Genomic DNA, 27,842 nt, shown 5'->3' with positions numbered 1-27,842 from the left:
CCAACTCACCTTCTAGGGAACCCTGGTCCTCTCGGAACGGCTCCTCTTTGGGATCCCCACTGGGAAGTTCCTGCAGGAGGACAGGACAGCAAATGACCATGAGGCTCAGCTGGGCAGATCGGGGAGAAAGGGGAGTGATAGACATGAGCTCTGCAAGGCTTGGACCAGAATGGACACCATCCTGAGACCTCATGGGTGTCTCAATCTCTGGTGCCAGAAACAGCAGCCTCCCAATCTCACACTGCAGAAGTCACACACAGGCCTCCGTGTGCCAAGGTCATTTCTAGTACTTAGCTCTTGCTGCCTACAGCGATGCCTGCCATTCAAAGTAAGATTTTTTTTTAAAAAAATATTTAATTAATTTATTTATTTGACCGAGAAAGGGTGGGGAAGAGAGAATCCACGTTCTAGGGCCTCCAGCCACTGCAAATGAACTCCACACACGTGCACCCCCTGTGCATCTGGCTAACGTGGGTCCTGGGAAATTGAACCAGGGTCCTTTGGCTTTGCAGGCAAACGCCTTGACTGCTAAGCCATCTCTCCAGCCCTCAAAGTAAGATTTGAGTCCATGCTGCAGCCAAGCTCCATGCTGCTGACCCCTGGGGGCCTCAAGTCCAAAAGCCCCACCTGGTCCTCTTCCCGGTGGCCCAGCCCACGGTGTCTCCCGCCAAAGCTGTCGCTATGGTTCCCCAAAACCCAAGGTGGCGCCCACCCTGCTGGAGCTACGGAGGGACTGGCACCTCCTCCAGGGCTGGGCTGAAGCATGGGGCCACCCGCCGGGAGACGCGCGCTGGGCCCACAGCTGATCTCAAGACTAGTTATGCAGAAACAGGAAGGACTTCAAACACATCCCAAACGTGTGGCAGCCAAGAAAGTCCGCGGAACAAAAAGCTCACATGGTTCTCGTAAATAAACCACAGAAGCAAAGGATACGAGCAAGGAAACATAAACCGTGCCAGGGAAGCCATCTGTAATCAAAGGGCCCCCGCGTGGTGGGGGGATGTGGGGTCTCCGGCTCAGCACTGGGTGGGGGCGGGAGGAGTCCTTGGGGGTGTTTCCTGACAGTTTCCTGCCATTTCTGTTAAGACTCCAGGTGGCTTCAAAGTCTTGAGAGCCGTAAAAGAGACGCGAAGCCAAGCTAAGACGCCACCCCCCTCCCCATCCAACTGACCAACTGGCTGTGTCCCTGGGGATGACATGAGCCAGAAGGAGACAAGACCCCCCTCGATTTTATGTCTCATCCAGAGCATTTTGAGAGCCCAAGTGGCCTGGCACATTCTCACCCCACTGCACTGACCACAGGAGCCAGAGAACATGGTCACATTCCTCACCGTAAAGAACAAGGGGACGTCTGGCAGGGTCATGTCCTACCAGACCACTTAGCACCATTTTCATGGGGTTTACGCCCACCTTTAGGATACAAAGGACGCAGCTTCCCTACAACCCAGAGCAAGGAGTCATAAAAACAGATGCTTTGGGGACAGGGTTGGGGGGGGGTGGTAAGCATCCCATCTCTAGTAGCAGACATAAGGCAATAACTGTGAAAAACCCCAAGCACTGGGCTGGAGAGATGGCTTAGCGGTTAAGCGCTTGCCTATGAAGCCTAAGGACCCCGGTTCGAGGCTCGGTTCCTCGGTACCCACGTTAGTCAGATGCACAAGGGGGCGCACGCGTCTGGAGTTCGTTCGCAGTGGCTGGAGGCCCTGGCGCACCCATTCTCTCTCTCTCTCTCATCTACCTCTTTCTCTCTCTGTCCCTCTCGAATAAATAAATTAAAATGACCAAAAAAAGTCTAAAAAAAAAAAAACCCAAGCACTTCAACCCAAATGGACAAACTACTCAGGAGACGTGAAAGAGACGCGCCAGACATGCTCAGAACAGCTCAGGTGCGCAGGATACGCAGGACCGCAGCCAACACGAGTTAGGCTGGGCGTGGCGAGGATACAGACCCACGTTCCTCGTGGAGAAGGGAGCCAGGGCCTCCTCAGAACCACCTCTGGAGGACAACGCGAACACCTACCGGGGACTGGTCACAGGCCCCCCCCTCCACTCCCCGGGTCCTGGAAAGCTTAGCTGCGTGCATGCGATGGCTGGGCCACTGTGGAAGCCAAACCCCAACTTTGCAGGAATCTTTACTTCAAGAGCACTGCTGTGTGGAAATCAAAATGAAGGGGTCCCCACCCTCACATGGAGGGGGACCCTGCCTTTCATCTCCAGAGCTCATATGAGCGCTCCCAAAATATTTTTATTTACTTACCTAAAAGAGATAAAGAAGCTAGAGACATGGCTTAGAGGTTAAGGTGTTTGCCTACAAAGCCAAAGGATCCCTGTTCAATTCCCCAGGACCCACATAAGCCAGATGCACAAGGGGGCGCATGTATCTGGAGTTTGTTTGCAGTGGCTGGAGGCCCTGGTGCACCCATTCTCTCTCTCTGTTTCTTCCTGCCTCTTTCTCTCTCTCTACCTCTTTCTCTCGCTCAAATAAATAAATAAAGAGAAGGAGAGAGAGAGAGAGAATAGTCATGCGTGGGCCTCCAGGTATTGCAAAAGAACTCCAGACGCATGCGCCACCTTGTGCATTTGGCTAACGTGGGTCCTGGGGAATCGAACTGGGACCCTTTGGCTTTGCAGGCAAATGCCTCAACCACTAAGCTATCCCTCCAAGCCCCAAACCCAGTAAATTCTAAAAAACTTGATTTGTAGTGTCTTTATTCTCTAAAGTCAAGACAACCTATGAAGCTGCGGTTCCAACTCCTGTGAGGTGTAGAGTGGGGGGTCTGGAGCCCAAAGATGTGCACTCCGCGGGCTCAGCTTCGTCTCGGAGAGACCCGAGGGGCCACAGCTCACGGGTCTGCTCCAGGTTACAAGACCGGGCGCTGCAAATCTGTGGCGAGCAGAAACAGTGACCCAGGGAAGTCAAGGCCAGTTGGCACCAGGCCACAGGTTGTGGTTTCTGCCAGCAGGGAGGGTGTGTTGTGTAAATGACAAGGCAGGTCTACGGCCACACCACCCTGAACGCGCCCTGTCTCCTCTGATCTCGGAAGCTAAGCAGGGTCGAGTCTGGTTAGTAGTTGGATGGGAGACAAAGAAGGCATCCCTGGGGCACCTGATCCTACCCTCAGGAGCCCTGCTCAGCCTAGACATGGGGGTAGGCAAGGGCAAGGAGGCTGCACGGTAAAGAGCTCTGAGGTTCTCGCTCTCCTCTCCCTGTGGCTTGTCCCTTCCCCCGTTAGGCTCTGTTAGGTGACAGAGCTTAGATCCTGTGTTACCAGATGGTCCTTAGCTTGTGGCAGCAACGGCCCTTTCGGGTCTGAGAGCCACATGCCAGCGGGTCTTGCGGAAAGAACTCCGCATCGCTCGACACACGGCCGGAGCCCCTGCCCCACACTGCACAAGTGGCAGCTTCCAGAAAACTGTCAGGAGCCGGAGAAGCTGGAACAGTCCCTGATGACCAGGGTTACAACGGGCAGGTTGAAGCCTACAGTTACCACGGCCCCCAGCCTGGCTGCCGATGGGCACCACGTGCCCTGCCCGTGAAGCTCAACAACTCTGTGAGGTTTACACCCTGTCTGTGAGGTTGCAATAGATGATCAAACGTGCCTTTCACGCCTTTAATCCCAGCACTCTGGAGGCAGAGGTGGAACGATCACTGTGAGTTTGAGGCCACCCTGAGACTACATGGTAAATTCTAGATCAGCTGGAGTGAAACCTTACCTCCAAACAAAACAAAAAAAAAACAAATAATAATCTGAGGCAGGAGAGATGGCTTAGCAGTTAAGACACTTGCTTGCAAAGGACCCAGGTTAGATTCCCCAGGAACCACGTAAGCCAGATGTACAAAGTGGCATATACGTCTGGAGCTCGTTTGCTGGACTAGAGGCCCTGGCGTGCCCATTCTCACTGTCCCTGTGCTTCTCTCTCTCTCTCTCAAATAAATAAAACAGGACTAGAGAGATGGCTCAATGGTTAAGGCACTTGCCTTTGAAGCCTAAAGACCCATGTTCAAACTGTCCAGATCCCTCATAAGCCAGGCACACAAAGGCGAGGCAAGCGCAAGGTCGCACATGCCCACTAGATGGCACAAGCATCTGGCGTTGGATTGCAGTGGCTGGGGCCCTGGTGCACCAATTCTCTCTCTCTCTCACTAAAATAAAAAAGAGGAAAAAAACCCAAAATATTTTTTAAAAAAATAATCTGAGCACCAGATTACTTTTTGGCACTTTGGCTGCACACAAGACTGAGGCATGGACATTCAAAACAGAAAGGGGGCTGTGGATGGAGCTCACAGGAAGAGTACTTGGCACAAACAGCTCTAGATTCAAAGTCTAACACCACAAGAAACAGAAAAAGAGGAAGAAGGAGGAGGAGGAGAAGAAGTAGAAAAGAAAAAGAAAAAAGATCCTGCACTGGTCTCCTGGAGACATTCCCAAGGGTGCTGTAACTGACCAAGACCACACTGGCTGTGCCCCCAACCTTGGGCATGGTCACCACAGCACAGTGGGTTGGCACACAGCAATCCTAGGACATGCAGGGTTTATAAGCGCTAAGCCAGCAGTGGCCGGAGAGCCCGGGCACCGAAGAAGGAAATGAGCGTTTGCGGGAAGAGTAATTCTGGCCTCTGCCTGGCGATTTCAGTCAAATCTGTCCTGCTTACATAGAAACGCCCTTTAATCTTAACTGTTGCAGTTAAATAGAAGAGCTGAGAGCTTTAATTGTAAGACATAAAACCTGTTCATAGCCAAAGGCCAGACATGGGCCCCCCCTTCCCCCGGGGCAGCCACGTCTCTATAACTTGGGCTCCCAGGCATGGCTGGCACACGTGGCCGTCGCCTCCCCCCGCTGTGCTGGAGCCTGGCCGCCTCAGCCCCCAACTGTCTCTCCTGAGGGCCCCACCCCCACATTCACCTCCCAAATCGCCTGAACCCCACATGAAACAACCGTCTGATGGACCCTGGCTGCAGATGCTACAGCGGTCACTCCCTCTGGCTCCGGCTTGCTGATTACACTCTGAGCTGCAGGACACTCATGTCTATTTCTGTCATCACCCTGGGACACTGCGCCAGGGTGGCCAGGACGCTCAGCCACCCAGTGAGGCTATCGCTTGGCAGTCTGTGCAAGCTCCCTGGTGCCTGAGCCATGGGCATCCTTGAGCCTGCCTGTCGCCCTGGTAACCGGGTCCCCTCCTTGTCCAGTGTCCTGGCGACTGCTGTCTGTCTGTCCGTGGGGCCCCTGTCCTAGTGTGAACACTACCCACAAAGACACTGGCAGGCGTTCATGGCACATCTGTGACCCGCTCATGTCGGCCTTGCCCGGCTGCAACGTCCCTGGACAGGTCAGACTTCGCAAACACCCAGGCTTTTTTTTTTTTTTTTTAACCATGCTCACCACTGTGGGGTCCCCATAGTCCCAGCCCTGCTTCCTTGGTCCCACAGAGTTTTCTCCTTCCAGGCCACCACCAACGTCTCCTACTGACTTGCTGTGGTGCTCAGACTCCAGGCAGCTGCCCCTTAAGCCACAAGCTCTTTAACACAACTCGCCCCTGCCTGGCACTGGCCATGGTGAAAATCAGCCCAGGCTACAGCTCCTTGGACGTTCCCCACAGTGGCCACTGGGTGGCGGTAGCAAGCCAGGCTTCCCATCAAGCTGCACTTCCACCTTCTAAGGTGTGTGGGGGGGGGGCAGCCTGTCTTGCCGCCAGCACTGGACAGGACCAGGGACAGTGATTAGCATAAGCCCCCACCATCAGCAGACGGAAGCGCGTCCCTGAGTTACACTGATAGAGATGATGCCAAGCCATCTACCCCTGCAAGGGTCCTGGGAGACCACACCTTAGCATCCTCACGGAGTTGAGCCAGTTCAGGGTGGGAGGGCCTCAAGGCAGTTAACTCCCCCCAGGGTTTTAGCTGGGTGGCTGAAGGTGCCAAGTTAGAACGGAGGGGACCCCATCCAGGCCAGGGACAAGCTGGTGCCAAGAATAAAGTTACTTTAGGCCTGCTTCAAGGGTCCTAAGCACCAAGATTCCTTTTTTATTTGGAAAGAAGCCAAGATATGGAGAAGGGGTTGCCTTGCCAACCACCTGCCCTTGAAGTGTGGGTTTCTGGAACAGTTGTGTGCATTGCAAACTCCCCCCAACACACACACACACACACACATCCAGGACCAACAGCATATTCGGCAGAGATGTGGCCTTGTCTCTAGCCACCCAGACCAAGTTAGGAACTCCTGATCTCATGTGACCCCCAACAATGAGGGGAGATTGAGAGTCCATAAAGCCAGAGCCATGGCTGTACGCATGCGGGTCCTCACTGGAAGGAATGGGTATGTTGGCTTGCATAGAAACCTCCTCTGGCTCCTTGCTGAGAATTTGTTTTTTAATTTGAGGGAGAGAGAGAGAGAAAGAGGCAGATAGAGGGAAAGAATGGGCGTGCCAGGGCCTTCAGCCGCTGCTAATGAACTCCAGACACATGCGCTACCTTGTGCATCTGGCTTACGTGGGTCCCGGGGAATCGAACCTGGGTCCTTTGGCTTTGCAGACAAGCGCCTTAACCACTAAGCCATTTCTCCGGCCCTGAGAATTCTTTTTATCATCATCATTAGTAGTAGTAGTATTTTGGAGGCAAGCCGTCAACAGGCGAGTCTTTTTTATGTGAGCCAGTGAAAGAGAGAGAGGCAGAGTTGGTGCTTTGTAATCGAACTCCAGATGTTTGCACCCTCTTGTGCACATGTTGGGTCTTGCATTTGCCTCACTTTTGTGCGTGTGGCTTATGTGAGATCTGGAGAGTTGAACATGGGTCCCTAGGCTTCATAGGCAAACGCCTTAACCGCTAAGCCATCTCTCCAGCCCTGTTATTATTATTATTATTGCTATTATTATTGGTTTGCTTTTTGTTTTATCAAGGTAGGGTTTCACTCTAGCCCAGGCTGAGCTGGAATTCGCTACATAGTCTCAGGGTGACCTCGAACTCACAGTGATCCTCCTACCCCTGCCTCCCGAGTGCTGGGATCGAAGGCGTGTGCCACCACGCCCAGCGCCTATTATTATTTTTTGAGACAGGGTCTCTGCTAAACCAAGATGGCATCTAATTCCCGGTCTTCCTGCTGGGATTATAAATGTGTACTACCACACCCAAGCTGGTGAGAATTCTACCTTTTCGCAGGGGCACATGTCTGCCCCCATCCAGAAAATAAACTCTGTTTCTTGTCCAAGAGGCAAGACCGCATTTCTCCTCCTGCCCTCGGCTCCAGGGACTTGTGCCCAGGCGCGCCAGGCAGTGGGGGCTCAGGTGAGGAGAGCGGGCATCTCCGTGGCAAAAACGCATGTGTAACCCTTAACCAAGCTCATAGCTTCCCTCGGTTCATGGCTTCTAGCCACGGCCTCGGGTTTTGGAAGCCCTGGTTGCAGCCATCAAATGTGAGTGAGGTCAAGGCCATGCAGCCTTCAGGGTACACTGGATACGCTATCAGGTCTCCTCAAAGCACCCCAGAAGTGGGGACAAGAGAATGGGGCTCAGTTTGTAGGAATCCGACCAGGAGATGGAGTGGGGTGGAAGACAGAGACACAGGGCTGGGAGAGAAAGAGAGAAAAAGGAATAAAGATCAGGTTTGGGGAGGGCACTGCCCCAGGAGAGGGAGCTGGGTGGAGGTACTCTCCACAGCTGTGCCCGACAGAGCAGTGACCACTGGGTGTCCCAGGCCCCCTGGAGAAGAGACATCTGTCAAGCACTGGGGAAAGGTTTGTGCGGGTACCCATCCCCTACTGCCATTGGCTACTGGTCGCCAGGGAAATCGCCCGCGCCAGTCCCCAGTAACCCCCCCCCCGGAGCTACTGTGCCCCCAACCAGAGGCAGAACCCTCCAGAACCACGTGACGGGCTTCCAGGAGGATCCCTCCCTCTCTTCAGCGCAATCCATCAGAGTCAGTCCCGTCCACTGTGGAGTCCAGTGCTGAGGTTGGGGCTGAGAACAGCCTGCTGGGGGGCCAGTGTGAGGCTTGCAGCGGGTTTGTGGGCTTGGGTCGGAAGGTGGGGGGCTGTAGGAGATGAGCCACTTGCCCTCGGGTAGGCTACAGCACACAGGCTCAGGTGAACACATGCCACGCAGAGGGCAGCAGCGACCCTGGTCAAGGGGAGGACTGTCTGCGCTTCGGTCTTCGGGGGATGTTAGGGTGTTGGACGTAGGATTCACGTGGGTTTCCCTTAAGCAGCTCACTACCCCTGAAACAGACTACACTCTTGGGACAGGGAGGACCACTATGGGACCCTAAGGAGCCACAAAGGCCTGGAAATTCATGCCGGTAGGATATTGCTGAAGAGGCGGAGGAAGGAGGATCAGGAGTTTGAAGCCAGCCTGGAAATTCTTGAAAGAGATAGCTGGAAAGGAGCCAGAGCCATGGTGCTTTCTTTAAAAAAAAAAAGAAAAAAAAAACTGGGCTGGAGGGATGGCTCAGTGGTTAAGGCGTTTGCCTGCAAAGCCAAAGGATCCAGTTTGATTCCCCAAGACCCACGTTAGCCAGATGCATAAGGGGGCGCACACGTCTGAAGTTCGTTTGCAGTGGCTGGAGACCCTGGCACGCCCATTCTCTCTCCCCCCACCCATCTTTCTCTGTCAAATAAATAAATAAACTTTAAAAATATTTTTTAATTAATTTATATGAAAGAGAGAAAGAGGCAGATAGAAAGAAAAAGAATGGGCACGCCAGGGGTCTCTAGCCACTGCAAAGGAACTCCAGATGCATGTGTGCCACCTTGTACCAATCTGGCACTATATGGGTACTGGTAAACTGAACTCAGGTCATTAGGCTTTGCAGGCAAGCGACCTGACCAGTGAGCCATCTCTCCAGCCCCATGACTCTTTTTCTTGTTTTGTTTTTCAAGGTACGGTCTCGCTCTGGCCCAGGCCGACCTGAAATTCACTACATAGACTCAGGTTGGCCTCGAACTCACGGCGATCCTCCTACCTCTGCCTCCCCGAGCGCTGGGATTCAAGGAGTCATGCACCACCACGCCCCGCCCATGTGCTTTTAAGGGGGGCTGGGGCTGGCAGGGTCAAGGGGGACCACAGCCCACGTGATGGCGTGGGCACTCGGTAAGGCAGAGTGAGGTTCAGAAGGAAAGAGGAGGTCTAAGGAGAGGGCTACGGGTAAAGGCGGGCCGCAGAGGCCTCGGGAGGAAATGAGCTGGGAGCCCTCAAATGTAGAGGTCCCGTTCCCCCACAAGAGTTTCTGGAAGGTGTGGCAACTGGCCCCAGGCTCCGAGGAGCAATATTTTCTTAGGAGAAGGCGCGGGAGCTGCTTTCCTGGCCGCCAGGGGCTGGAATTCCACTTCCAGGTGCGCCGCCCGCGCGTCTGTCTGGAAATGCACGGCCAGCTTTGAAGTCACGTCTCAGTTTCAGCGGCTAAACAGTTTCAGATGTGACAATGTGGTTTTATGGGCTTAATAATTCCAACACATGTGCAGCAGAGGCCCAGCGGGTCCCCTTCGTAAGCTGAGGGGGCACATGGTCCTGATTGCCCAAGTCGACGGCGGCGGGTAGCGAGGCACCGCGGGACGAGGATTGCAGAAATGCACAGAGGATTTCCTGCGTCGTCCGAGATCTGCAGGGTATTTCTTCTCTGCCCACTCATGCTTCTGGGTGAGGACCATTTTCAGCAGAGATTTTTATCCAAACTTGAAAGTTACATTTAGATGAGTAACTTGGGGGCGGTTGGGGGGGGGGTTAACAGAGTTTCCCAAAACATACGAACATCAACATACACCAGCACTTTGCGACCACTGCATTTTCCAGGCCAGAGATACAAATATTTCCATCTTGATATACCACTTCCACAGTCTTTCATCATCTCTAGCATCTTTAAAAAACAAAAGAACAACAAGGTGTTTGCCTGCAAAGCCAAAGGACCCAAGTTCGATTCCCCAGGACCCACATTAGCCAGATGCACAAGGGGACACATGTATCTGGAATTCGTCTGCAGTGGCTGGAAGCTCTGGCACACCCATGCTCTCTCTCTGTCTCCCCCTCTTTCTCTGTCAAATAGATAAATAAATAAGATATTTTTAAAAAACGATCTTTTGTTTTCATTTATTTATTTGTGAGAGATAGAGACAGGGAGAAAGAGGGCGCACATGGGTGTGCCAGGGCCTCCAGCCACTGCAAACACACTCCAGACACATGCACCCCCTTATTCATCTAGCTTACGTGGGTATTGGGGAATTGAACCTGGGGCCCTAGGCTTCACAGGCAGACATCTTTACTGCTAACCCATCTCTCCAGATCATCTCTATCATTTCAATAGAAAATGTGTTTGGGGTTGGAGATGGTTTAGTGGTTAAGCGCTTGCCTGTGAAGCGTAAGGACCCTGGTTCGAGGCTCGGTTCCCTAGTACCTAGACGTAAGCCAGATGCACAAGGTGGCGCATGCATCTGGAGTGCATCTGCAGGGGCTGGATGCCCTGATGTGCCCATTCTCTCTCTCTCAAGTAAATAAATAAATAAATGTTGGGGTTTTTTTTGTTTTTTTTTTAAAAAAAAGAAAGAAAATGTGTTTTCTCACACTTCCATCTCCTGGCCCATGGGAACTGACTCGTTGGCACTACCGACTCACTCAGAAATGTACTAATCCCACACGTGGCCCCAAAGGAATTCCTGTTCCATGTGTTCTGGGGACATGAGTGTCCACACATGTACCGGGGGGTCCAGAATGTGTGCAGTCACTCATCACCTGGATGAGGGACAGAGTGAGTGAATGCTACGAGAAAGCGTTACAGGACTGAGCCGTGGCCACTTGCTGGAGAAATTTCTCCCACACGAGACAGTGCAGGAAGGGTCATAAGCAGTAAGTGGTCTAGAACTTTCTACCTCTTGCTCAGATAGAGGGACTCAAGTGACTTGGGTCACCCACAAGAACCAACGCAAGTGAGAAAGAGAAACTCAGCCCGCAATTGTCCCTACACCCCCACACAAGGAGATTCCACATCTCTCCCCAGCAACCGTCATCACCCAAGATGATTGTGGGAACAGAGGACCGACCCTCCAACAAAACACACTTAGCATAGTATTAAGCCCCCCACCACCACACGTACATGCGCTTCCTGCCCAGAGAATTAAGTGATCATAAAATAAGCTACTTCCCTGGTTTTTTGCTCAGTACCCTATGATTGTTATTTATTTATTTATTTTGTGTGTGAGGCAAACCCAACAGACTGGCCCTTTTTTCAAAAAAAATTTTTTTGAAGGTAGGGTCTCACTCTAGCCCAGGCTGACCTGGAATTCACTACGGAGTCTCAGGGTGGCCTGGAACTCACAGCGATCCTCCTACCTTTGCCTCCCGAGTTCTGGGATTAAAGACGTGTGCAGCCACCAGAGAGAGGGAGGGAGGGAGGGAGGGGGAGGGGAGGGGAGGGGAGGGGAGGGGGAGAGAGAGGGGGAGAGAGGGAGGGAGGGAGGGAAGGAGAGGGAGAGAGAGGGGGGAATGGGTGAACCAGGGACTCCAGCCACTGCAAACGAACTCCAGACACATGCACCACCTTGTGCATCTGGCTTATGTGGGTCCTGGGGAATTCGAACCTGGGTCCTTTGGTTTTGCAGGCAAACACCTTAACAGCTAAGCCATCTCTCCAGCTCATCCCTGTCACTTTTGTCTTCAGAGCTGGCCGTTGAGAATTTTATCAACAAAGGAAACTAAGCCTGGTGGCCTCTCTCAGCTTACCCCCCGCCCCCCGCAGAGCTTGCAAAATGACAGGCAGAACTCAGACTCGGGTCTGCCTGACTCCGAACCCCACGTCCTCAGCCTCTGATCATGTGACGCTGGCCTCCACCGCACACACCCCAGCACAGTGAAGTTCCCTCTGGAGACCCGCCAGACATCTTTGATTCATTCCTGTTAAAGCCCCCACGTCTCCCATTCCAAAGGCAGATGGATTCCAAAGCTGGAAGTCAAACCGACTGAACCCAAAGTCACTGTTTTCCTTTTATTTTAGAAGGCACCGTGTGTTAGCGTGTGATGCGATGTCCTCAGCAGAGATAAGCAGACTGGAAACGGTGCCAGGCCCCTGGGGAGGGAGCAAGAACTCAGAAACAAGCAATAAATGGTGTTTCTTTCTTTTCTTTTTCTTTCATTCCTTTTTCTTTCTTTTTTTTTGGGGGGGGGGTTAGTGCCCTCCTGAGAGTCCTGTGGAAACACGCCCTGAACAGTTTGATGGCCCCTCTCTGACTCTGCTGCCTGGCTGGGCTGGAAGATCAAAGGGGGCCTCCCCCTATCTGGTAACGGGGCTGCAGAGGGCCTTAAAGGGACAGAGGCCAATCCTTGCTCTTTCAAACCCACCCTAAGAGAACTTCATGAGGCCCTGTGAGAGGTGGAAGTGGCCACAGGCCCACGTATCTGTCCCGTTAGACGACAGATGATCTTGTCTCAGAACAGGCTCTGGGAGGCCACAGGCTACAAGGCAGCGTTTAAGGGGCAGGAAACCCCAGCAGGCCTCACAGGCCACTGGGACACAGAACAGCAGAAAGACTGGACCGAGGACACGGCCACTGGGCTGGGGGATGGGGCTCTGGCCTGGTCACTTTACCCTTCGACCCAGGACTTGTCCACCAAGGCCTCGGGCCCCTCAGACCGAACTGTGGACAGTGATGTGCCCATTGCACCCCTCCTTCCGCTCCCTGAGAAATCCCAACACAGGGGTGGTATGCTCTGGTTGCCCTCCAACCCCCGTGCCGACCTCTGTCCTTCCCAAGCAAAAGGAATCACGAGGTCAACCTCCAAAGAACATTCAGGCTGGTGCCCCTCTGACAGCATGTGGAACAAAGCCAGCAGCCAGTTCCTGTGCCACTCAGCCCTGCCTCGGGGTCTTTGCACTAACAGGACTCCTTTGGAGATGGCCCCCCTTCACCCAAACCACCATCCCACTCATGTCCACACCAGAGCAGCCCACCCTTCGGTCTTCTCCTGCATGCCCAGCAGCCTTCAAGAGCCCCGGTCTGGGGTGCCCCCTGGCAGAGGTTCAGCTGAGGTTCTAGGCAGGCAGACAGCCTAGGGGCCGAGGAGCAGCTCTGGGCAATCTGCCTGGGTTGGGATCCTGGCTCCAGGACTCAACACGGTGTGCCTTGAATTCCTCCTTTCAGAAGGGATCTTGGAGCTGGAGGGATGGCTTAGTGGTTAAGGCACTTGCCTACAAAGCCTAACCATCTGAGTCCAGTTCCTTAGTACCGACGTGAAGGCAGATGCACAAAGTGGCGCATGCATCTCGAGCTCATTTGCAGCAGCTGCAATCCCTGCTGCATCCATTCTGTCTCTCGTCTCTCCATTTCTCTTTGCTTACAAATAAATAAATAAAAATATTTAGGCTGGACAGATGGCTTAGCCCTTAAGCACTTGCCTGCAAAGCCAAAGGACCCAGGTTCGACTCCCCAGTACCCATGTAAGCCAGATGCACTAGAGGGCGCATGCATCTGGGGTTCATTTGCAGTGGCTAGAAGCCCTGGCATGCCCATTCGTGCCCATTCTCTCTCTCTCTCTCTCTCTCTCTCTCTCTCTCTCACACACACACACACACACACACACTCAGTTTGCCTCTTTCCCTCTCTCAAATAAATTTAAAAAAATATTAAGAGCCGGGTGTGTTGGCGCACGCCTTTAATCCCAGCACTCAGGAGGCAGAGGTAGGAGGATCACCGTGAGTTTGAGGCCACCCTGAGACAGCATAGTGAATTCCAGGTCAGCCTGGGCCAGAGTGAGACCCTACCTCGAATAACAAAACAAAATTAAAATTAAAGTATTTTTTTAAAAACAGCAGGACACTAAGACATACAGGTTGCTGCGGGCTGCCCTTGTCTCTGAGAATGCACCCCACGTTGATTTCCCCACGCTATCTGGGACACGCTGAGCTTCCTGGGCCTCTTCTTCAGATCTTACTCATTCCCACCCTCCCGTCCACCCAGGTCAGGGAGTCGGGCTGCTGGAAGTTTCTCCATGGGCTGGGCCTCCGGCCAATTCTCTCTAGGCCTCGGGGTCATTTCTGACTCTGCAACCCACTCTCTTAGCTGCACGGGGGCTCCCCCTCCCAAACATGCTTCTGCTTTCCGAACCACCAGAGTTCTTTCCCCTGACCTCCAGAAACCAGCTCCCTCCCACTGATGCAATACGGAAGGCAGGTCACCCCAGCAAGTGTAACTGCACTTTTCTTTCCCTGGCAGTCTTTCTTGAAACTTGGTGTTCTCTTCAGACCAAAACCTCTTCTACCCTAGGGCAGCAGGGCTCCAGGACTCCCACACAACGCTGGAGCTGACCCAAGGCCACTGCTTACGACCACAGTGAGCTGCAAGCAGAGGGCACCCATGGGTACCTGGACAGACAGCCCCAAGGACGAGGTGAGCCCAGGGATCCTGGCTGGCAAACCAAATGAAGTGTACAGGGGTTTCAGTGGGCACCCCCTAGGAGGACGAAGCCTGGGTTACATGCCACCTTAACCACCCAGCTCCAGCTTAGTCGAGGTACAAGGAAGAGCTATGAACCTCAACAGGGCATGGGGTCCACACAGCCAGACCCCCTCTCCCACACACACCCCGACCAGAAGTCCAAGAACAAAGCCCCCGGGCCAGGGTTCACCATAGCCTGTGAGACCCCAAATAGGAACAGAGGGTTTTTTTTTTAATTTTTTGTTATTTTTATTTATTTATTTGAGAGTGACAGACAGAGAGAGAGAAAGAGGCAGCTAGAGAGAGAGAATGGGCACGCCAGGGCCTCCAGCCACTGCAAACGAACTCCAGACACATGCGCCCCCTTGTGCATCTGGCTAACGTGGGTCCTGGGGAATCGAGCCTCGAACCAGGGTCCTTAGGCTTCACAGGCAAGCGCTTAACCACTAAGCCATCTCTCCAGCTGGAACAGAGGGGTTCTGACCATCCCACCTTCACTCTGAGCTCCTCTTGAGAGCGAGCTGGAGGTTTCTGCAAGGAAGAGGGACTAACTGGCCAGTTGCCAGGTCCCTGGGGGCAGGCAGGAAGAGGTACTTGGATAACAGGGGTCAGCCTCTCCATGCAGTTTCTGGGAAGAGCTTCCTCAAGGCTGGACACAGGACATACAAAGACCTCACTTCCCTTCAGCCGACAGGAAGCTGCGTTCTGGGAAGTTCTCCACTCAAGACCCCAGATCTCTCGGGTGGGGCAGAGCCAGGAAGAGCACCTGCTGCTGTTTCCCGGACAAGGTGAGCGCTGCTGAGCACCCACAGCCCCAGGGGACACATAGAAGGGAGACCTCGCGGGTTCTGGAGCACAGTACAAGCTCCTTAGAACTCTAGACGTGGGCTGGAGAGATGGCTTAGCGGTTAAGCGCTTGCCTGTGAAGCCTAAGGCCCCTGGTTCAAGGCTCGGTTCCCCAGGACCCACGTTAGCCAGATGCACAAGGGGGCGCACGCGTCTGGAGTTCGTTTGCAGTGGCTGGAGGCCCTGGCGCGCCCATTCTCTCTCTCTCTCTCTCTCTGTCTGCCTTTCTCTCTGTGTCTGTCACTCTCAAATAAATAAATAAAAAATGAACAAAAAAATTTGAAAAAAAAGAACTCAAGACATAGATCCACCGGGATGTCTGACGGTGTGCTAATCTCCATTTCAATTTCTGTATTAAAATATTACATGGGTATTTTTTTAAGCTTCTCTGGTTTCAGAGCTCAAAACTAACTATGGCTTCCTTGGAAAACTCTGCAGAACAAAAGTAAAATAAATCTCTCCCTCCGGCTGCCGGCCCGACGTTGCAGTTAGTGCCTTCCAGCTGTGCGCGGCAAACAGGATCCAACAGACCCAATTTGTTCAATGTTGGCATGAAGGGCTGCCAGCGGGGCACTGCCAAATCTCCCATCAGTGTGAAAGCAGATTACACACGTGCCAACCCGGCAGCGGGCAGTCTGCTGTGACGTGGACGGGTCAGGGGCCTGCGCCAGCTTCTGACCACGGGCAGGATCTTCGGTGAGCGACAGATCCAGTGGACCGGTACCACCAGATCCCGCACTGCACTGCACTTCTGCCTGGAATGGCTTCAAGGATCCAGCAGGCCATGGCGGTACCCAGCATGTGGGGGACACCTCTCACCTCTCACGGGCCTGGCCAGGGCTTTCCTCCGTACAGCCCCCTACGCTAGGCTTCCGTGAGCGCTACCTGGAGTCCAAGCCAAGGAGACAGGATAGACAGAGCCTGAAAAGGACCCTCTGTCCCTACTGGGTGGTCCAACAAATGCCCGCTTGCCCTGACCCATGCTAAGTGCTCACACTAGGGGAAGGGGCACCCTCTTGTGTTGTGATGACCCACGATCCCCCCCAAAACGAGCAGAGAGCCTGCGGGGAGCTATGGGAATGACACCAACAGCCTCAAACTTTTTACCCAGCACATGTGACCACTCACTTTTCCAGGTGCCACCCTCTCTGCCAGGAGTCTAACCCATTTTGCACATTCCAAGGACCCTGTGCTGCCCCAGGGCCCCAAGCTCCTCCCAAGACCACCTGCAGGCGCCAAGGACATGAACAGTGGCCTGATGGGCCACAGCCACACAGCAGAAGGGAACTTTTCCCTTCCTTTCCCATGAAGGTGATTTCAGCTTCTCACCGCCACCCCCCAGGAGGGACTCGGGGGTCCTGTCCTGGATGCTGGCTCTCTGCTCCCCCTCTGGCTTCGGAAAAGGCTCTTGGCCCACTCTGTTAAGTGGAAACAGCTGAGCAAGGAACTCAGAAGAAAGGTGTTTGGTGGTGGCTTTTGGCCTCAGTACCCCCACGCTTATAAGAAAGGAAGCCCACCTAGAGAGACTACTTACAAGTGGGCCAGGACAGTAGCATGCCTACCAGAACCTTCCAGAACCTTCTAGGCATACGTGTCTTGAGCTGCTTGTCTCTGCGTCATGGGTTCGAGCCACACGCTTCTAGAATCGGCCCAGAGCTTCCGCACGGAGGCCGGCTGAACGGCGCGGGGCATGAACCCTGCGGTGCCTGTTCATGTCACTGGTCATGTCACCCAGGAGCTCCGTGAGCAGGCAGGGTCACGTGCTCAGCTCGAGGCTGCAGGCCACACGCGTCCCTGAGTAGCTATATAACAGCGCGTGTCACAATAGCAAAAGGTCGGACACCTCTTCCTGCTAACATCACCCCTGGGAGTACAGCAGAAATCTATCGGGATATTCTGGTAATAACCCAGAGCAGGGTGTGCAGATGGGCTGCCCTGTGAACAGCTGGTTCCCTGTGACCCATGGGGGCCACACAACTCTGTCCCCGAGGGCCACAGCCCTCTCTGCCGGCCAGGCAGGAGTAGCAACCTCCCCACAGCATGATGAGAGTCCAAGGAATGCTGGCCTTGTGAGTGACTTTGGGGACTGCCAGGTGACTCAAAATTCAGGAGGAAAGTTGCTCACTGCAGCCACATCCGCTGCTGCTTCTGAGCGACCTTTGCTAACTCAGACACGGCACGCAGGGCCAGCGGGTTCCCTTCCCGTGTGACCTCTCGGCATCCCGCCAGCGCCGGGGTCCTGACCTCACCAGGGAGGTTGCGGAAATCTGCCTGTCCAAGGTGCTGGTGGTGGGGGGAACACTCTTTCAGTGAGAATGACCGTGCGGACCAGCGTCCTAGTGTGAGGCTGGCCTCACCTGTCCCGTGAGGTCACAGCATTCATCTTCACTGGTAAAAGTCCAAGAAGGCAAAAGGCTCAGGCAAGCCTAACCACTGTGCTTTCTGACCACTGTGCGTGGCAATGCAGGTGGCTCTACTGAGTATTAGCGCTCGTCGTTCTCCAGGCCTGTCCCAGGAGAGAGAGGGGACAGTTTTTGCTAACTCACGTATCGTACGCCACCTCATAGTTCTGCACCAACGTGCACAGCATTCCGGGCACTGGGTCTCCACCCATACCATCCAGGTGCAGTCTGGCCCACACAGCCACCGGGAATGATGACTAAGCCAGCTCTTAAGACTGCAAACCAGCAACGAGCTTGAAAGAAGAGGTAAAACGCACTCTTGGGGCTGGAGGGATGGCTCAGTGGTTAAGGTGCTTGCCCGCAAAGTGTAAGGACCCAGGTTCGATTCCCCAGGTCCCTCTTAGAGCCATGCACAAAGTGGCATATGCATCAAGAGTTTGTTTGCAGAGGCTGGAGGCTCTGGCACACCAATTCTCTATTTCTTTCTGCTTGCAACTAAATAAAAAAAAAAAAATTTTTAGGGGGCTGGAGAGATGGCTTAGAGGTTAGGAGCTTGCCTGTGAAGCCCAAGGTACCCGGTTTAAGGCTAGATTCCCCAGGACCCATGTAAGCCAGGTGCACAATGTGGTGCATGCATCTGGAGTTCGTTTGCAGTGGCTAGAGGCCCTGGCATACCCATTCTCTCTCTCTCTATCTGCCTCTTTCTCTCTCTCTCTCTCTCTTAAATAAATAAATGAAAATAAACAAAAATTAAAAAATATTTTTAGGGCCAGAGAAATGGCTCAGTGGTTAATAATAATAATATTAATAATAATATTTTATTTCTTTAAAAAAATTTTTTTGTTCATTTTTATTTATTTATTTGAGAGTGACAGAGACAGAAAGAGGGAGATAGAGAGAGAGAGAGAGAGAGAGAGAGAATGGGCACGCCAGGGCTTCCAGCCACTGCAAACGAACTCCAGATGCGTGCGCCCCCTTGTCCATCTGGCTAATGTGGGTCCTGGGGAATCGAGCCTCGAACCGGGCTTCACAGGCAAGCGCTTAACCTCTAAGCCATCTCTCCAGCCCATTTTATTTCTTTAAGAAAGGGGGAGAGAGAGCGCCAGAGAGAGGCAGAGGGAGAGAATGAATACACCAAGGACTCCAGCCACTGCAAATGAACTTTAGACACACGCGACACCTTGTGCATCTGGCTTATGTGGGTTCTAGGAAATCGAACCTGGGTCCTTAGGCTTCACAGGCAAGCACCTTAACTGCTAAGCCTTCTCTACTGCCCCTTAATTTTTTCTTTCCAGGTAGAGTCTCATTCTAGCCCAGACTGACCTGGAATTCACTATGTAGTCTCAGGGTGGCCTTGAACTCACGGCGATCCTCCTTATCTCTGCCTCCCAAGTGCTGGGATTTAAGGGATGCGCCACCATGCCTGGCTCCCTTAAAAATAGTCTTAAAAATGTACTCAATTTAAGAGCCAAAGGAAGGGTAGGACTCCTTACAACGTGCTCCCTCCAGACATAAAATGGCCTGGATATCCATGACCTCACAGTGCCTGACACTACCTACATAAGACCATCATAAGAGGAGGAAAAGATCATGACATCAAAATAAAGGACAGACTGATTGAGATGGGGAGGGGATATGATGGAGAATGGAATTTCAAACGGGAAAGTGGGGGGAGGAGGGTATTACCATGGGATACTTTTTATAATCATGGAAAATGTTAATAAAAATTGAGAAAAAAAATGTACTTGAAAAAAACAAAAAATAAATAGATAAATAAAATGTATTCCTAGCTAACAAAACCCAGAAACCTCAAAGTCATTTAATTTATTCAGCCACAAGTAAAAAAATGAGGAAGTGGGCTGGACAGGTGGCTTAACAGTTAAGGTGTTTGCCTGCAAAGCCAAAGAACCCAGGTTCGATTCCCCAGGAACCATATAAGCCAGATGCACAAGGAGACACACCCATCTGGAGTTCATTTGCAGTGGCTAAAGGCCCTGGCATGCCCATTCTATCTGCTTCTTGCTCTCTTACTATCTCTCTCTCAAATAAACAAATAAAAATAAGCTTTAAAAAAGAAAGAAAATGGGCTGGAGAGATGGCTTAGCGGTTAAGTGCTTGTCTGAGAAGCCTAAGGACCCCGGTTCGAGGCTCAATTCCCAGGACCCACGTTAGCCAGATGCACAAGGGGGCGCACACATCTGGAGTTCGTTTACAGAGGCTGGAAGCTCTGGCGCACCCATTCTCTCTCTCTCTCTCTCTGTCTCTCTCTCTGCCTCCTTCTCTCTGTTGCTGTCAAATAAATAAACAAAAAAGAATTAAAAAAAAAAAAAGAAAGAAAGAAAATGTGTATGTGTGTGTGTGTGTATGTTTTGTTTTGTTTTGTTTTTGTTTGTTTGCTTTGTTTTGTCATCTGATGTAGGGTCTCACTCTAGCTCAGGCTGACCTGGAATTCACTATGGAGTCTCACAGTGGCCTCGAACTCACAGCGATCCTCCTACCTCTGCCTCCCGAGTGCTGGGATTAAAGGCGTGCGCCACCACGCCCGGCAAGAAAATATTTTTGTTTTAATTTTTTTAAAAAGTGAGGAAGTGACGCGAGCTCTGGAGAGGAAGCGACCTCCGCGGGTCAGCAAGGTGAGGAGCTCGGACGCCCAGAAACCCGAAACTTCAGCTCCTTCAGCCGCAAACATCTGGGAACTGAAATCTAGATGTGATCAGCCAACCGCTTTCCCTGGCTTCGTGAAAACCCCCAGCTGCAGACGACAGCCCGGGACAGGGTGTCCCACATCCCGGGGGGCTGCACGTAAACGCTCTGCACAGGGCTTTCCGCGCAAGTGGGGGTTCCCAGGCCTGCGCTGCCTTCTCTTTCCAACAGGCATTTCCTGTACATCTGCCCGGTGCTTTCTGACATTTCTGCTGGGCCAATTAAGTCCTCCGGAGGCAGGGGCTGGGGACCCCTGGGCCCAACCCAAGTCAGGTGTGGTTTCAGAAGCGCAGGAGGGGCAGTTGGGCAGGATGCCACCTGCGCTGGAAGACCGTCCCCGCCCCCAGTGCTCCTTGGAGTTACAGGGTCCTTCTTGGCCTTGCATGCAAGGAAGCCCCCCGAGCTCCTGTACGATGCTGTGCCAACCTGAAAGGGTCAGGGTGGCACCTAAGACAATCAGGGGCAGAGCTTGTGTGCCCGGACGCAGCGTGACTTGACGCCGAGGTGCCACACGTGGCCATCCCCACTCCTGCTCCATACCCTGGTGCCTCCAGAGCCTCCTCCCCAGCTGTCTGGGCAATGCTTCTCTTTCAGGGGGGCCCCTAAGGCCCGGCACACGAGGTGGAGACATAATATTCCTGTCATCTTCTTGACGCGTGAACGTGTCTCACGGCCCCTGTGCCGTGTCTCTGTGTTGGCTGGGGACATGGAGGGGTGCAGACTGGGACCGACGCGTGAGGATTTTCCCAAGAGCTCACGTCTGCGCTCTCCAAACCCAGGCCCAGGTTAGGGGAAGGAGTGCCTTGTTCCTGCCACAGAAGGAGCTGCGGGCCCGAGGGTCAAAGACCCCCCGCAGCCAGCTCCAGAGAATGGTGACCAGCCAGGTGTTGTAGTCAGGTTCGCATTGCTGGCAGAAATCGCCCGACCAAAAGCAGTTTTTTGGGGGAATAAAAGGGGGTTATTTTGGCTAACAGTCTCAAAGGGGAAGCTCCGCGATGGCAAGGAAAACGATGACATGAGCAGAGAGTGGACGTCACCCCCTGGCCCACATAAAGTGGACAATAGCAACAGGAGAGTGTGCCAAACACTGGCAAGGGGACACTGGCTATAACACCCATAAGCCTGCCCCCAACAATACACCGCCTCCAGGAGGCTTTAATTTCCAATTGCCATCAGCTGGGGAACCTAGCATCCAGAACACCTAAGTTTATGGGGGACCCCTGAATCAAACCACCACAGGTGTGGGACCATGAATGAAAAAGCCTCTTGGTTTCAGGGGTGACTACAGGCAAGGCCATGCTGCGGTCTGGGGGACTTTGCTAGAGGCCAGAGGCCTTGACAGTGAATGCCTAAAACTCAGCCCTCAAAGGAGTTACAGGGCCTCAAACTCACTCCCAAGCCCTGTAAGACTCTCTCGCCCTGGAAGGTGCATGACATGTCAGCATGCACAGAACAGCTATGTGGGGCCAGAGAGGTGGCTTAATGGTTAAGGCGCTTGACTGTGAAGCCTAAGGACCCAGGTTTGATTCCCTAGTTCCCACGTAAGCCAGATGCACAAAGTGGCACATATGTCTGGAGTTTGCAGTGGTTGGAAGCCCTGGTGCACCCATTCTCTCTCTCTCTCCTCTCTCTCGCAAACACACACACACATTTTTTGGGGGGGGTTTTCAAGGTAGAATCTCACTGTAGCTTGGGCTGACCTGGAATTCACTCTGTAGTCTCAGGGTGGCCTCAAACTCACGGCAGTCCTCCTACCTCTGCCTCCCAAGTGCTGGGATTAAAGGCGTGCGCCACCACGCCCGGCTTAAACTATATTTTTTAAAAGAACTGCTATGTGGGATGTATTTGGAGCCAGCGAGTTGTTCGGTGAAGCTAGGGCTTGCTGAAGATGGCTGCACACAGCCCTCAGCAGACCACACAGCAGCGTCCTTCTCTCCCCATGTGGACAGCTTATGGAATCCCCACGGACAGCCACTAACATGGTCCCCCAAGTGGCCCCCTGAATTTACACACAGGCCTTTAGAGTCCAGGTTGAAACCCCACCGCTAGAGTTAGCAAAATGTTCCTTCCTCGGGCTTAATGGAAATCTGTGTTTAATTCACAACAACAACAAAACAAAGAAAAAAAAAAAAGAAACAGAAAAAAAAAAACACACACACACAGTGACTTGCGTCTTCTGAGCAATTTCCTGCCAGCCTCAGGGAGAGCTGGAGAAATTAAAGACAGTCTGGTGGAGCGAGTGACGCACGTCCAAGGGGACTGTTCTGCGCAGAGCCACACAGAGACGCCTGCTGCTCCTCATGGCCACTTTAAGGACGGCCGCCACTGTGGCTGGAGCCACAACCGTATCACTGCTCCCCTTCTCACTGCCCGACCTCCGTTGCTCTGGCGTCACTTGATGCCCTGTAGATCAACAATCAGCTATCCCTAAAAAAAAAACAACCCCACAGCCTGGGCTGGAGGGATGGCTTTGCGGTTAAGACACTTGCCTACAAAGCCAAAGGATCCAGGTTCGATTCCCCAGGACCCACGACGTTAGCCAGATGCACAAGGAGGCGCAAGTGTCTGGAGTTTGTTTCCAGTGGTTGCAGGCCCTGGCGTGCCCATATTCTCTCTCTCCCTCTTTCTCTGCCAAAATAATAAAAATAAAATTTTTTTTGTTCATTTTTTAAATTTATTTGTTTGAGAGTGACAGAGAGAGAGAGGGAGAGAGAGAGACACAGATAGAGAGAGAATGAGCGCGCCAGGGCTTCCAGCCACTGAAAACGAACTCCAGACGCGTGCGCCCCCTTGTGCATCTGGCTAATCTGGTCCTGGGGAATCGAGCCTCGAACCGGGGTCCTTAGGCTTCATAGGCAAGCGCCTAACCGCTAAGCCATCTCTCCAGCCCTAAAATATTTTTTAAAAAAGCCCATCCCTTCAGATGCCCTCGGGCGGGAAGCCACACAGACCCCGTTGAACTTCTGGGAATGCCAAGGACAGCCCCTCGGGGCACACGGCAGAGCCCCGCTGGACAGATGCTGAATCCAAGGGATTTCCACAGACAGTTGCAGACCTATCTAGCTCAGTAACACAGCCAAAAGCCACCGCAGAGGTGGGGAGATGGCTTAGTGGGTAAGGCACGACGGACCTAGGTTCGATTCCCCAGCACCCACGTAAGCCAGGCGCACAAGGTGGCACATGTGTCTGGAGTTCATTTATAGTGGCTAGTGGTCCTGGCGCGCCCATTCTTTCTCTCGTCATCTTCATTTTGTTCTATTTCAGGGAGAGAGTGGAGAGAGGGCAGCTGAGAGCTGGCATGTGGACCTGGCACCTGAGAAACACCAAGAAGAAGAAGAGGGGCCAGTCTCCGACGGGTGTCACTTGGGGGTACAATGTAATCGGGGCTGGCCTTCTTCAGGGCCTGTCCCCGGGAGGACAGAGAAGAGTGGGAGTGGCCACCATGTGGAGGGAGAAGGGACACAGACTCACTGAAGACTGTCCCCACTAGCTTTCTGGACAGCTGGGGCAGTGAAAAGGGCGATGGTGGACCCTGCTGGGACGGCACAAGAGGGGCAACAATGTGACTGTGAGGACATCTGGGCCTTATGAGGGTGGTGGCTTGGGGTGTCAACTCCAGGCGGGTGCCTCACAGGGGCTCATGGGCCACAGCCAGGTAAGGAGGACGAAGCAAAAGCAGTGCTATTTTCTTCTAAGATGTTCTTCTGATATTTATTTATTTGAGAGAGAGGAGCAGAGAGAGAATGGGTGTACCAGAGGCCCCAGCCCCTGGAAACAAACTCCAGATGCATGCACCCCCTTGTGTTTCTGGCTCACGTGAGTTCTGGGGAATTGATCATGGCTCCTTTGGCTTTGCAGGCAAGTGCCTTAGCCACTTAAGCCATCTCTCCAGCCCAGACTAAGATGTTCTTAGTTGAACCAGTTTTACTTTTTTTTTTTGTTTTGTTTGTTTTTGTTTTTGTTTTTCAAGGTAGGGTCTCGCACTAGCCCAGGCTGACCTGGAATTTACTCTGTAGTCTCAGGTGACCTCGAACTCACGGCGATCCTCCTACCTCTGCCTCCCTAGAGCTGGGGTTAAAGGCGTGCGCCTCCATGCCCGGCCAGTTTTACTTTTTTTTTTTTTTTTTTTTTGGTTTTTCAAGGTAGGGTCTCACTCTAACCCAGGCTGATCTGGAATTAACTATATAGTCTCAGGGTGGCCTCGAACTCACGGCGATCCTCCTAACTCTGCCTCCCGAGTGCTGGGATTAAAGGCGTGCGCCACCACGCCCGGCTCAGTTTTACTTTTGAGATGCTCTCCTTCACACTTTACAGAGAGCTCTGATTCACGAAACAAGGCAAAACCTTGTAGGAAATACAAGTCTCTTGAAACGTCTTGAAACGTGACCTCACAGTGCTAAGATCATAGCCGCACTCCCGCAACGCACAGGCACACAGAAGCGCTCCCATTCTCCAGAGAGGCTCTGTGGCCCCACGCCCCGAGTTCACAAAACGTTCGCAAAACGTCCAGAACCTTCCATTCACCAGGCATCAGAAGGTTATGCGTTCGCTATATTGCGCTCTATTCTGAACACCGCCGCTCTCTATCTTGGACCTTCAGAGTCAAACACACACAGCCTACCAGGGAGAGGGGACTGGCCTAAACCCTCACCCACGGGGAGAACACAAGCCCCAGCTTCCCAGAGGCCAGCCCTGATCTCACATCTCGGACCAACAACACCTCTGAGAATGGAGCTATCCAGAGCATCATCCAAGCACCTACGCGTCTTTGGCGAACAACTGACCCAGGTGTATGGTAGCTCCCTGGATGCCTCGCCTGCCCCCCCCTGCTGGAGAGGGACAGCATCTCTCTTGGCTCCCCACTGGGGACCCACAGTGGCTCAGCATGCACTCTTCCAGAATGTGAACATACTCCGGAAAACACAAATCCAAACCCCAGCACCTGCTGTGTTCATCTGAGCTTATCTAACCTCCCTCCATGAGGAGAGGGCCACGCAAAACGTTCACAAAACGCCCAGCACTTTCCATCCAGCAGCCATCAGAAGAAGGTCACTGCTTGCTGATTTCACGGAACCTCCGAGGCGATACAGCCAGTACAGTGTGGTTGGCTGTCTATAATAACCCAGCTGCCCCCCTCCCCCCCAAAAAGACACCAATGACAGTCTAAATGTCCACTTCGTCCTGCTGGGAGCTATACGCATGTCTCCTTTACCCAAGGGCCCCCAGGGACCCTGGGCTGAGATGCTTCTCTGCTCCGGGACAAGACACTCTCCTTCCTAACCCACCCTTGGGGGGCACCAGGATAGCGCCTGTTTTTCCACTGACCATGCAAAAGATGGGCCAGGCTGAACCCTAAGTCCTGCCAACTTCCATGCCAAGCAACTGACCCCACAGCATCCATCAACGGATGCCCGGGCCCCCACCCCCCACCCAACTCCTCCAACACGGAACATTGGCTCTAGGGCCCCCAGCCTCGGCCCCGCAGCCTGTCCCCCAGGGTTTGGAGAGTCCCAAAACCTCTACCCAGGCCCTTGCAGGGATATCACCAGCTGCAGGGGCAAGACGGGCTTTCTTTTGCCAGCCATCTGGACGGTGCCTTCTCCATCTCACTGGGTGAGAGGACCAGATCCCCCCCCCCCCATCGTGCCAGGCCCGCGGTCGCCAGTCTACTACCTGCTTGTCCCGCGCGCGATGCTCCCCGACGCCGCCTGCGCGCCGCTCCTCCTCCTCCGCGCCTTTGCGGCCACCGCTCGCGTACGCGGACACGGCGAAGCTGTCCCCTGCGCCGGCCGGAGGACGCGCGGGAAACGCGGCCACCACCGAGGAGGAAGGAGACCGTGAGCCCCGCTGCGCCGGCCTACCAGGTCCCCGGGAAACCCCCGCCCCGTACGGCGTGGGCATCAACGTCTGAGAACCAGGGCCGCGCCCACCCGGTCCTCAGGACCCCCCCCCATGCGGCGTGGGCATCACCCACTGAGAACCAGGGCCGCGCCCACCCGGCCCCTGGGAACCCCCCCCCTCTGCGGCGTGGGCATCACCCACTGAGAACCAGGGCCGCGCCCACCCGGTCCCCGGGAACTCCCCCCCATGCGGCGTGGGCATCACCCACTGAGAACCAGGGCCGCGCCCACTCGATCCCCGGGACCCCCCCCCCATGCGGCGTGGGCATCACCCACTGAGAACCAGGGCCGCACCCACCCGGTCCCCGGGACCCCCCCCCATGTGGTGTGGGCATCACCCACTGAGAACTAGGGCCGCGCCCACTCGATCCCCGAGACCCCCCCCCATGCGGTGTGGGCATCACCCGCTGAGAACCAGGGCCGCGCCCACTCGATCCCCGGGACCCCCCCACGCGGCGTGGGTATCACCCACTGAGAACCAGGGCCGCGCCCACCCGGTCCCCAGGAGCCCCCCCATGCGACGTGGGCATCACCCACTGAGAACCACGGCCGCGCCCACCCGGTCCCCGGGACCCCCCCATGTGGCGTGGGCATCCCCCACCGAGAGCCGGGCCGCTCACTCGCCCGGTGAGCCCCACCCGAGAGCGGAGGCAGGGCGCGCGCCGGGCTCAGAGCTGTGCGCATCCGGCCCGGGGGGCCACCTCTCGCTCCGGCCGCGCCCGCGCTCACCTTCGGGGCTCTCTCTCCGCTTGCAGGCTGCGGTGGCCGTGGCGCAGCCGGATGACCCGGGAGAGAGGGAAGGGACAGTGAGTGGCCGCGCCCGCCCGTCCTCCGGCGTTCCTCCCGTCCCCTCCTGCCCCCAGCCCGCACCTCACCATGCTTGGACTGAAATTTCCCCATGTTGCCACCGGACCGGGCCAGGAACAACCTCCCCTGCCCCCCAATCCGCAAGCAGCGCGCTCAGGTGCGGAGCCCGAGGTCTCCGATCCTGCGTGGTGGGTGCGATTCGCAGAGCCCGGCTCTCTCCAAAGCCCCCCCGCCCTGGGCGCAGGAGACAGCGGCGCGGGCAGCGGCCCGGCTCCCTCTGAGCGCGCGCGCCCGCCGGCGCCCCGGCTTTAACCGCGGCTCCCGCAGCGCCCCCCGCGGCTGCGGCCCGAAGCGCACCGTCCCCGCACGCCGCCCGCGTTCGCAGGGCAGCTTTTCCCGGGCCAGCCGGGACGAGGGGAACCGGGGACCCCACTGCGCATCCGACAGCGAAGGGGACAGACACCGGTGAGTGAGCGAGGTCAGGGGCTGCAAGTGGATCCTGGGGTTTCACCGAAGACTCCTGTCCGAACCTTTTTGGTCTTGGGATCCTGAATTCAAGAGGACCCTACTGTACCCCTCCCTAGGGAGGAAGGACCCCCGGGGACACTTGGAGATTCAACTTGTCTCCTTTGGCTTGGAAAGTGGATGGGTGTCGGTTCTGAAGTGGGGTGGGGGGGTGCAGGAGCGTCCGGGCAGAAACCTGGGGAGGATGGGAGAGCAGGGGTCTCCAGGCGGGACCAAAAACTGCGCAGGCTCAGGTGGGCTCTTCGTGCC

At 54.4% G+C, this 27,842-nt stretch overlaps 1 protein-coding gene across 1 annotated transcript in view; it reads right to left on the bottom strand.

Moving 5' to 3' along the window:
* The window catches only part of Nkd2 (NKD inhibitor of WNT signaling pathway 2), a 35,741-nt gene extending 8,410 nt beyond the window's left edge, over window positions 1–27,331 (bottom strand). Inside the window, exons 1-4 of the mRNA XM_004666118.2 lie at window positions 27,137–27,331; window positions 26,991–27,017; window positions 26,035–26,141; window positions 10–70 (exon numbers count right to left, since the gene is read on the bottom strand). Coding sequence (XP_004666175.1) covers window positions 10–70; window positions 26,035–26,141; window positions 26,991–27,017; window positions 27,137–27,161 — 220 coding nt within the window. The 5' untranslated portion in view covers window positions 27,162–27,331. The remainder of the gene's footprint in view (window positions 1–9; window positions 71–26,034; window positions 26,142–26,990; window positions 27,018–27,136) is intronic.
* Window positions 27,332–27,842: the final 511 nt, after the last annotated feature.

The sequence above is a fragment of the Jaculus jaculus genome, chromosome 20 (genome assembly GCF_020740685.1).
Source record: "Jaculus jaculus isolate mJacJac1 chromosome 20, mJacJac1.mat.Y.cur, whole genome shotgun sequence".
NCBI classification, from domain to species: domain Eukaryota; kingdom Metazoa; phylum Chordata; class Mammalia; order Rodentia; family Dipodidae; genus Jaculus; species Jaculus jaculus.
Note: the sequence above shows the minus strand (reverse complement) of the source record. Positions and strands in the feature narration are given on the sequence as shown.